Here is an 11,864-nt window from a genome sequence, read left to right on the forward strand (position 1 = left end):
GACTCTTTTTAGAAATGTAAACTTACAAGTATGTTAAGATTTATCTAAGACTTACTGTTAAGTAGCTCACCCCCCCCCCCCCCCCCCCCACCATTAACATTTACATGGCAAATAAGGATTATGAAATCAGTCTCAGGAGGAAATCAGTGATTTTACAAAGGAAGAAACTAACAATGAGGAGGTAGACAAGTATTATCACTGACAATAATTTGTTGTTACCACAGTACAAGGAGTTAGGAATAACATACTTATCAGGATGGAGAACTGGTTATTAGACAGAAGGCATGTGAAAGTGGATCTTTTCCAAGTTGCAAGGCTTTGACTAAAGGGGAACCAAATATTCTTCTACATCTCCTGAGAGCTTCACAGAATAAATGAGGATTCAGTTTTTCACATGACTGCATATGTTATGTTGTGGAGGAAAATCTTACGTTCAATTACAAAGAAAATGAGCAATGCGGTTTTAAGATGTATAAACAAATTTACAAGATTATCAAGGTGTACAGGAAATCAAAATAGCAAGATTACATGCAGTATATTTTTCTATGAAACAATTAAATCATAATTATAAAACATTGAACATCAACAAGCAAAAGTAATAATCTAATTACATATTAACCTGTACCTATCCGAGCATGAGGGGTCCAATCACTTGAGCTAGCGTGAGATGTTTTGTCATCTTCGTCACTTTCCCAAGAACGAATCCCATTTGGAATGATTTCCTCAGGAGCAGCATTAACTGCATGTCCCACAGATAAGCCATCTGAAATTTAAAAACATAACTATTACAAAACAATTCTCTGGGTGATAACAAATAATGAGAGTAATTTATCATCTCTTCTCAGCAGCCACTTAATGGCAGGAGAATAAACCTTCAACTCATGTCTCAGGATTCCCAAGATGGTGCTGGTGAGACAGGGTGACAGTGTGGGCAGCTAACAAAACTACTAACAAGTCTACTAAATATACTTTTTCTGGACTATGATAATCACTGTAATCTGCAGCCTGTAATTTCCCTTTAGGTATGCTTTTGAACCACCCGTAAGACCTGGCCTTTTTGCAGTCTTCTGAAGGATTTGGTGAACTAGACTCTCAAGAATGCAGCTAAGGCCACAGAGCTATTGCTGTATCAGACTTGAAAATGGGGCCAGATTGAAAATTCGGGCCGGATTGATGTAGTGGAGCCGGGTGCATGAGAGCGAAAAATGAACTGATATTTACCTGATTTAAGTGCCGAGCCAGATCAAAAAGATAAAGGCAGCAAGGTCAAGGGTAAAGGATGAACCAGTGTTCAGCTCACTACTCTATGCAGCTTTACTCGCCTCAGTGCTGAACTGGCTCTGTGTCTGCGGACTCACTTTCAGCGACATTGCAGTTCATGTTCTTGGTATCCTTTACTCTTTATAATTATTTTTTTTCGCACATTGGGTGTTTGACTTTGTGGTGTGGGGTTTTTGGTGAATTCTATTGTGTTCCTTTGTTTTGTGGTTGCCCGTAAGATCAATCTCAAGGTTATATATGGTATACATACTTTGATAATAAATGTACTTTGTTTTGTGGTTGCCCGTAAGATCAATCTCAAGGTTATATATGGTATACATACTTTGATAATAAATGTACTTTGAACTACAGTGTATCAAGAATTTCTCTCCAATTTTGAAAAATGAGGACTCCTGTTGGAACCATTCAGCTAATTCCTACTGACTCTACCACTAATGGGAATTCCCACAGGATCACACATGGCCAACCACCAATTAAATCTCAGTGATTGATTTCCCTGGCAGCCAAGAACATTGGCACTACAGCAACAAGTGCTCAGTGCTGCCAGAGAAACCAAGATGTCAAACCCAGATTGGTTGTCTCTCATTATAATCACAATTAACAGGAATAACACATATAAAATGCTGCAGGAACTCAAAAGGCCAAGCAGCATCTAAGGGAAGATGTTTCAGGACTAACAACAGGACAGGCTCTCTTCTTGTTACTACCATCACGTAGGAGGTACAGGAGCCTTAGGCCCCACAGCACCAGATTCATTTCAACCACTCGGCTCCTGAACTGGCGTGGGTAAATTCACTCACCTTAACATTCAACTGATTCCACAACCTACTGACTCACTTTCAAGGACTCTACAATTTAAGTTTTTGGTATTATTTATTTTTTATTATTTATCCCATTTGTCTTTTTCACATTGAATGAAAAATGAAAGGAGAGGAAAAATATTTGACACTTTGACAGGAAATCTATGTTCCAGTATTCAAAGTATTTTTTAAAATTCTGCTATTTACCCAAGTTATACAAAAGGTGATGACTTGTATTTATTTTACAAAGATTTTCTCCAGCAATTCTTTCCACAATGTAGCCATTTCTGTAATGTAGGAATTGCGGAATCTATTTTGCAAGGTGCCAAAACTAAGCAGATAAGTTGCTTTTCAATGCTGCGGACTAAGGATAGATGTTAACCAGAATTCTGCCAGTACTATCCACACTTGGGCTTTTTGCCATGGAATGTACATCTACAAGTGGCTTAGCATTCAGTATGAATGATGGAAGCAGCCCCACAAGCTATCAGCTCAGATTTTGCATGTCTTCGAGCTAGGACTTAAATCCCAAACCTCTGATAAAAGAATCACATTGCCCTAGTCTCACAGATTTTTATATCTTAATTAAAGTGAAATGAAACTAAATAGGCTTCTAATTAATTTTAGTTCTCAGATTGCCAACTATACCTTGGAAAATATATTTCAATTCAGCACATGCCAAATGCCCTGTTGAAAATAAACAACCCGCGCAGGTCTTTATTACAAAGAACCAGCAAATTGGCCAGTGGGTTCATGACAACTCACTGTAGCAGATTTCCTAAGTCCCATTACTTTCCTGACGCCATACAAAGCATTTCTCTTACATGCCAATCAACTGCCTATTAAGTTGCAATTCTAACTAACTGCTACAAAAGGGTAAAGTGGGAGGAGAAAGTGCAAACTTCATACGTAGTGCCTGAGGTCCCAGGAACTATGAGGCAGGAGCATTGACTGTGGTGACACCCCATTGTCCTGGGTGAGAACCGGTGCTCTGCACCACCAAAGCTCGACTGTAGACTATATACAAGTTTTCAAAAGTACATTTCCCTCTAAAGCTGGCGCCCTTTCCTCTCTACCTGCTGAGAAATCTCTCCACATGCAAGGATCTGGCGTGGGCCATGGATGTGACAGCTTGCCCAATCCTCTACTCTTTCACTGACTAGAAGGGACAAATTTCAAGATCTAGTTTAACGAAAGCAATTTTTAATTCACAAATACACATTTAAAGTTTATTGATCAAGTTGCTTTTTAAAATATAACCTCTTCTGTACATATGCAAATACCCCTCCACATCCTTAGCCGCTCCCAAATATCTCCACCACCAATTACCCAATCCCCAAAACTACACCCAAACACATATCTTGACCTACACAGCCCCCTCAACCACTAGACACCTGGCTTACCCACCACCTACTGACCTCCTACCTCCCCAACACACAACACCCAACCTCCAACCACTACCCTGCCCACCCTCACCAAACTCCACACCCCACCCTCTGGCTAAAACTGCCACCCCTCCACACCAACAGACCCCTCCCCAACTCCACCCCACCCACCTATCGACCCTGACTGGTATCACCCACACCCACTTCATTCCACTCAGCACTTCTTCCTACACACCGTGACACACCCTTCCCACCCCTCTCCAAACCAAACTTCCTTAACCAGTCCATGCACCCTCCTCTCCTTTACTCTGCAACTCATGTCCTCCACCCTCATGTGTACCAATCCCCTCCCCCACATCCCCTACCTCAGCCATCAAACAGTCCCCAAATGTCACCATTTCCCCCACCTTACAACTTTCTGAAGTTCCAAAATGCCCTACATCCCCTATTTGCTCACCCCTCCCATATTCCCACTCATCCATTCCACACCCATCCCTTCCTCCACCTTCCCCTCATTTCCCAATACTGCACCCTTCCCTCTCCAGCATGCTCCCCATTCCCACTATGACAGATCCCCTCCCTTCCCCTATTCCACCATCACTCCCCTATTCCACTTCCCCTCCCACCCCTCTCCCATTCCATCTCCCCTTCCCCATTCCACCTCCCCTCCACTCCCCCTCCTTCCCCTCCCCGTTCCACCCTCCCTCCCACCATTACACCTCCCCTTCCCCCTTTTCCACCTCCCCTTCTCCCCCTTTCCTCCCTTCCTTTCCCCTACTCCACCTCCCCTCCCCCTCCCTTTCCTTCCCCATTCCACCTTCCTTCCAGTATCTTCCTGAATTCCACATCCCTTCCCTCCGTGCCCCTATTCCACCTCAATTCTCACTCTCCTCTCCATTTCCCCTATTCATCCAACCCCCTGCCCTCCCTATTTTCTACCTCCTTCCCTACTCCTCCCTTACCCCGCCTCTCCTCTTCCCTTTCCATCTCTCGTCATAGCACTACCTCCGACTGCCGGCGCCGTCTCGTTCTCCGGGCCCCCGACCCGGGGCTCATTGTCTCCCGGCGCCAACCCTGCGGCCTGGCGCTCAGTGTCGGCCGCTCTCCGCCGCCGCCCTTCCTCCAGCGTCTCCTCAGCGCTGGCGACCACCCCTGCGTCTTCGCCATCCAGGCGCAACCGTTTGACGATACGGCTGCAGCCAAGCTCCTTGTTATCGACGGCACAATCCCGAATTCCGTCCGTCTCCGCCATCTTCACAGAGAGTTAAATGGAGTCACGTGACCTCGCCGGCCGGGGTCGGAGTTCAACCGGGCAGAACAACAACAACAACAACATGAGCAGCAGCTCCAATAACTCGAAGCGGCTTCAAGCGTCCACTGAAGCAGAATTAACATCCCCTTACTTCACCACTGGATGAAAACAGGAGAAACGGGTTTTCATTACGTCTTCACCTTCGTAGTTAGTCCTCCAGAGCAAAAATGACTTGCTTCCTCTTCCGATTGGTGCTCTGATCAGCCCATGGTAGAAATGTGATTCCTCCACAAATGGGGAAAGAGGTGGCAGGTGGCGGTATAGTTTTCTTTACGTACTTTATGCGTGGGTTCCACAGACCTGAGCCTTTCTTCCCCACCTTCCTTGGGGTAGTATATCTGCCTGCGACCAACGCCTGTCCTGTTTTGCAGCACCCTTGGTAAATCTAAAACAGATGCCAAAGAGGTAAAAAGTATGTCGGGGCAGGGCATCTCACCCAAACTTGCTGTGCTCAATCTCAGCACCCTCCTCAAACAGCAAGCACAGCTGCAGAAGTCTGCACTCATTATGCGTCCGGGTCATTAAAATCATTCTGATATAAACATGTCTGTAAGTCAGTAAAATGTGACCCAGTTTCAATTTCGTACATGCTAAGCAAGTATCGTGTGATGGATCATGTTACTATGTGCTTCCTGCATGCTTAATATTTGACATTCTGGCTTACCCTGACAGGGATTGTACAGCCCAATTTCCCCTCCTGCTCAATATTCAGATAACTCATACTAATAGCTTTCAACACAGAATCAGTCATGAAAGTGTTACTGAACCATTGCTAGGTTTAAATGCATCTAGGCTCCTAGGTCAACTTTTGACCTAGAGTGATGTGCATCTATTGGGGTGAATGTAAAATGCAAAGTGCAGTTCCTTTGCCTACATATGGTATCCTATAGTGGGAAAGTATGAACTAGGAATTCCAAAATATCTAAGAATTACATCTAAATGTTTATTGCCACAGAATGTATCTATGGAGAGTTTCATGTTTTTGTGTTTGGATAGCCAAGCAAATCTAAGGGGTGAGTATGTATGTGTACATACAGAGAAAAATAAATGTATATATTCTGGCAGAAGGACCTGTCGTATTGTGACCACAGGAAAAAGGAGGAGGAGGAAGAATATGTGTCGTAGAGGCAAGGAGTCTACATTAGGAGTTAGATGGCTTGGGAGAGTGTGCAAAGAACTGGCAAATATAATCCAGTGCAGTGAAGGGGGACTTATGAAGGATCTTGACTTGAAGCATTGACTGTGTTTCCTTCCATAGATACTGCCTGATCCACTGATTTCTTCAGCCTTTTGTGTGTGTTGCTACAGATTTCTAACATCTTCTGAATCTCTTGTATCTAGTGTTCCATGGCTGGGCAGGCTGGTGAAGGACTTGGGTTTCTACATGTTTAATGTTAGGGCCATCAACAAAGGGTCATTGAGAACCTTTTCAAGATAACTTGTGCTGGTTAGATCTGGAGTCTGCATTGCATAGTAGAGGATCACAATAACAGAGCATTGCATGAGTCCAGTCAGCTCTGAGATTAGATCTATTAGTGAGATTTGCAACTTGCAAGTAATCATAGAGCCGTGGATGGCAAAGACTAAACTTGAGAATGGCTTATGATTGTCCCTTCATAATCCATATCCCTCTCTGTTGACAACATTTTATGAGGTAAAGGGTGGTTATATAAAGTGACTGATGCTGTTCCCTGCAATTGTCTTCTTCACACAGTAAAGAGAGTGTCCTACATACCTCCTAAATGGTTTACAACCCCAGAGAAGCTCTGGAAGTGCTGGATGGAGGATTCTCATGAAGTCCTCCCCTCCAATAATTGCAGCATTTAGTCCTGTGATTCCTATGGCATGCTATTCTCTTTCCCACAGTGCAAGGCCATGATTTCATTTTTTATTATAATCTGTGTCTCAATCATCATCCTTTCTAAGTTTACAGAAAATGCCAGGTGTAGGATGCATTTAATGGCATTCATACCAAAAACCCAATGTTGGTTGAGATGATCTTTGAATCACATCCTCCAATAGATCCCTACTGCTTCACTGAAGATGCTGAGCTCTCAATCGATGGTGAGTAAACAAATACACTCAAAAACTTCTGTAGATATACCGTGGAGAGCATTCTGACAGGCTGCATTACTGCCTGGCATTGAGGGGGTGGGGGCTACTGCACAGGACTGAAAGAAGCTGAAGAGGGCTATAAATTTAGTTGGCTCCATCTTGGGTACTAGCCTACAAAGTACCCAGGATATCTTCAAGGACCAGTGTCTCAGAAAGGCAGTGTCCATTATTAAAGACCTCCAGCACCCAGGGCATGCCCTTTTCTCACTGTTACCATCAGGTAGGAGGTACAGAAGCCTGAAGGCACACACTCAGCGATTCAGGAACAGCTTCTTCCCCTCTGCCATCCGATTCCTAAATAGACATTGAATCCTTGAACACTACCTCACTTTTTTAATATATATTATTTCTGTTTTTTTGCATGATTTTAATCTATTCAATATACATATAACGTAATTGAGTTATTTATTATTATTTTCTATATTATGTATTGCATTGAACTGCTGCTGCCAAGTTAACAAATTTCACAACACATGCCGGTGATAATAAACCTGATTCTGATTATACTGATAGTAACAAATAATTGATACTTTGCTTAGAAATGTGATGTTTTAAATCAAGCTCCTAAAGTCATACTTCATACAGTACAATTTACCTCTTGATGTTGTCATGTTCAGCCATGATTGAATGGTGTAGCAATCTTGATGGGCCAAATGACCTAAATCTGCTCCTATGTCTTATGGACTTATGTTGTTGGGAGATCCTCCAAATTTACTGACTGATTCCATGATACAAAGTTCTTAAACAAGCAGGCATTTATCACTTTCAACAACACCTCTTTAAATATTTCTGGCCAGTGATGAGGTGCCATTATTAATCTACATTTAGAAAAGCCGGGATTGATCAGCACAGATTTGTCAGAAGGAAATATGTTCAATTGAGTTTTTTTGAAGCAGTACATTGATGTTGATGAAGAGTGGTTAATGTGCCCTTTAGTAAGGCCTTTCACAACGTCCCTCATGGAAGCCTGGTTCAAGATATTAGAGCCAATGGGATCCAAGGCAAATTGGATCAAAAATGGGCTTGTCAATAGGAATTGATGGTTGAGGGTGACTATTGGAAATGGAAGCTTGTGTCTAGTTATATACAACATGGATAGGACCCTGGACCTGCACTACTCAGTGTGATCATTGAATCTGCTGATGGCATGGAAAATTGCTGTTCCCTGGTAGGGAAAGTAACAGAAGGAATTTAATTCTGGTAATTGGAATGATGCACTTTATAAGGAACAGAGATGGCAGGGTTGGGAGTGGGGGTAGGAATCTAGCTAGGGCATAAAGTTTGAATGATAGAGCTCCAGGGAATATTGAGGAACAAAAGACCTTGGTGTGCAAGTTTAAGAATCCCTGAAGGTGGCAGCACAGGTGGATAGGGTGGTGAAGTAGGCCACTGGAATTGCTTGCCTGATTTTAGGAGCGTCCGAGATTATCAGAGTAGGAAGGTCTTGGTTCAACTTTATAAAATTGGCATGGACACTGCTGGAATATTATGTGCCATACCAGTTACCATTCCATAGGAAGGACGTCACTGCACTGAAGAGAGTGCAGTGGAGATTCACCAAGAAATTGCTTAGATGAAAAATTTAATTTGCAAGGAATGGAGAAGGTTGCAGTGGGACACAATAGAAGTGTACAAAATTATTAAGGGTGGGGATAGAGAAGGTGGTGGGGGCAAATACCTCACAACATTTAAGCGGATTTTGGATGAGCCCATGAACTAGCAAACTAGCAAAGCATAGAGGGTAATGCTGATGAATGGGATTAGTACAGATATGTACTTGATGGTCTCTTTCTGTGTTGTATGTCTCTAGGGCTAATATATATTTATACACAAAAAGCCACATATAGAGAATACTAGGTCAAATGAACAAAGACTTAGTCAAAGGAGTATTTTAAAAGGCGAGAAGTTGGTAAGCTTTGGGTAAGATTTTCAGAGCTTAGAGCCTTGACAAATGAAAGCTAACTTTAACTTTCTAGGAACTGATCATAAAACTATTCATTCAATTTCTGCAAAGCTCTGAAATTTATGAATTGAAATCTTTGCCCGATTAATGCAATAGGCAAAGCATAAATTGTTTATGTTTAACACTGACTGCTACCCATGCCAGTTTAGTGGTGTAGGTCATTTGTTGTTACTGCAAAGCAATGTTTATGGGTATAATGGTTGTGTTCAGGTTAACTTACCGAATCACTCGTCCAGAGGTTGTGCTGACAGTCCAGATACCTGCATTCAAATGACAAGAGTGGAATTTAAATTATGTTATTATTTATTATTAAATGCCCTCTGAAATGGGCAGATGGTAGTGTAGCAGTTAGTGCAACGCTATGATAGGGGCATTGGAAATTTGGAGATCAATCCCGGCGTCTACACTAAGGAGTCTCTGTATATCCTCCCTGTGGAATGTGGGGGTTTTCAATAAAAATGGCCAAACAAACCACACAGTTCATGGGCAATAAATGCTGGTGACTGTTTCCATTAACAGCAACATCTCAAAAATGTTAAATAAATATTAAGTAATACACAAAAAAATGCTGGAGGAACTCAGCAGGCCAGGCATCATCAATGGAAAAGAGTAAACAGTCAATGTTTTGGACCGAGACCCTTCTTCAGGACTAGAATAAAGGATGAGGTCAGAGTAAGAAGATGAGGGGAGGGGAGGAAGAAGTACAAGATGGTAGGTGATGGGTGAAACTGGGAGAAGGGGAAGGGTAAATAAAGAGCTAGGAAGTTAATTGGTAAAACAGATAAAGGGCTGGAGAAGGGGGAATCTGATAGGAGACGGTAGAAGACCATGGAAGAAAGGGAAGGGGGAAGAGCACCAGAGGGAGGTGATGGGCAGGTAAGGAGAAAAGGTGAGAGAGGGAAATGGGAATGGTGAAGGGTGATGGGGGGGGGGAGGTTATTACCAGACATTCGAGAAATCGATGTTCATGCCTTCTGGTTAGAGGCTAACCAGATGGATTATAAGCTGTTGCTCCTCCAACCTCAGTGTGGCCTCTTTGCGGCATGGAATGACATGTTGGAATGGGAAGTAGAATTAAAATGGACAGCTATCGGAAGATCCCGCTTTTTCTGGCGGAGGTGCTCTGCGAACTTGTCTCCCAATCTACATTGGGTCTCACCTATATGCAGGAGGCCACACCGGGAGCACAGGATACAGTAGATGACCTCAACAGACTCACAGGTGAAGTGTCGCCTCACCTGGAAGGACTGTTTGGGCCCTTAATGGTAGAGAGAGAGAGGAGGTATAGGGGCAGGTGTGGCACTTATTCCGCTTGCAAGGGTAAGTACCAGAAGGGGTATCAGCGGGCTTGTAAAACAGAGACACCTCTGATTCTTTTTCTTCTAACTCCAACAAACTCCCTCAAAGTTGTTCTTCCTTGAATGACTCTACCATTTGTCCCCTTGTGGTTGCAAGTTCAACATTCTAACCATTCGCAGTAGAAAACAAAATGAAGGGGGTTAATTTCGAACGTTCACAAAAAATAAGTGTCAATTCCAGAAGACAAACTATTCAAAATAAGGATAAAAATTCATGGAATAAAATCTGACTCCTGGACAGATATTATTCCTGGCCTGTAAATTCATAGCCTAATTACTGTATTACAGTCGGGTGTGAGTCAGAATTAACTTTTATCTTAACTCCCCCCCCCCCCCCCCCGTGGAACCTATCACACACCGTTATCGACTTTTAAAAATGTTTTTCAAATACCTTTCTTCTTGGTGAACGTAAAGTATGGCATGATAATACACGGCAATGGGAGTTATGATCTTGAATTTTACCATACCGGGCTAAAAGTATAAATTAGACCAGAGTGTGCGAAGTCATAATGTCATTTATAAACGCATATACACAAAGTAAAATTGGATACGTATGTGGACAGGAAAGGAAAGGGTTATGGGTTGAGTGCGGGTCAGTGGGACTAGGTGAGAGTAATCGTTCGGCACGGACTAGAAGGGCCGAGATGGCCTGCTTCCGTGCTGTAATTGTTATATGGTTTATATGGTTATGTCTATATTACGTGCAGCCGGAGTTATATGAACAATGTGGGTACAGGACCGCTGGTCTAATTTTTTTTTTCCAAGGCTGGTTCTTTTCTGTAGAGATGTTGAGTACCACATACAAAATGTTGGAGGAACTCTGCAAGTATGGAAATGAATAAACAGTCCTCAGGACTGGAAAGGAAGGGCGAAGAAGCCAGAATCAGAAGGGGAGGGAGGGGGGGAGACGAGTACAAGCTGGAAGGTAATAGGTGAGGTCGGGTGAAGCAAGACATGTTCATGTTCACGGACATAAACAGAATAGAAACTGAAACATACGGGAGACAAAGAAACATGTGTATCGCATATGTACACTAAGAATGAATGAATAAATAAGAAGGGATGTATTTGGCATACAGACAAATGCATAAACACGCTGCTGTGGAAATAGCACGGAGTGATTTCAGACAAATTTTTTCGTTCCTGAAATCAGAGGAGATCGTACTGGACGGTCCAGTTCCTGATCCCAAGCATGTCGGTTTTTCAAATCCCTTCATGGCTTCGCCCGTCCGCGAAACCTTATCCAGCCCCACGACACCCCGAGATGCCTTCTCTTCCAATCCCTGCCTCTTGTACCTTTTATCCCCACAAGGAGACCTACCTCTCTGATCAAGTGCTTCACTACCCGACCGAAACATATATCTTAAATTTTGGCGAGGCGCATCCGTTAAGTTTCCTGGAACATTTCACCCCTTTTGAAATCGCGCTCCCTTCAAGTTGGAGTCCAGCGTTTTCCTTCCTTGAGTCTTTCAGCATACTGAGACTTGTCTCGGTTCCATACTGCCCGCAGCCCCCTCACGTCCGGGTGCGAGGTGTTTAACATTGCTCGGCTGGCGAAGGAGAGACTAACGACTCCTTGCAGAGGTCGATGTCTGCAGCGGCTTCACACTCCTTAATACTCACTCCCCCGAGGCGAAAATCCCTGGAGGT

General features: G+C 43.3%; 1 protein-coding gene across 2 annotated transcripts in view; it reads right to left on the reverse strand.

The window, feature by feature from the left end:
* The window catches only part of sirt1 (sirtuin 1), a 41,385-nt gene extending 29,572 nt beyond the window's left edge, over window positions 1-11,813 (reverse strand). The window contains exons 1-4 of one of the 2 annotated variants that reach the window (XM_073027212.1): window positions 11,536-11,813; window positions 9,077-9,116; window positions 4,472-5,163; window positions 620-763 (exon numbers count right to left, since the gene is read on the reverse strand). In XM_073027212.1, coding sequence (XP_072883313.1) covers window positions 620-763; window positions 4,472-4,718 — 391 coding nt within the window. In that variant the 5' untranslated portion in view covers window positions 4,719-5,163; window positions 9,077-9,116; window positions 11,536-11,813. The remainder of the gene's footprint in view (window positions 1-619; window positions 764-4,471; window positions 5,164-9,076; window positions 9,117-11,535) is intronic. The other variant, XM_073027213.1, reaches the window with a different exon arrangement.
* Between the last annotated feature and the right edge of the window lie 51 nt (window positions 11,814-11,864).

This window comes from Hemitrygon akajei, chromosome 23 (genome assembly GCF_048418815.1).
Source record: "Hemitrygon akajei chromosome 23, sHemAka1.3, whole genome shotgun sequence".
Taxonomy (NCBI): Eukaryota; Metazoa; Chordata; class Chondrichthyes; order Myliobatiformes; family Dasyatidae; genus Hemitrygon; species Hemitrygon akajei.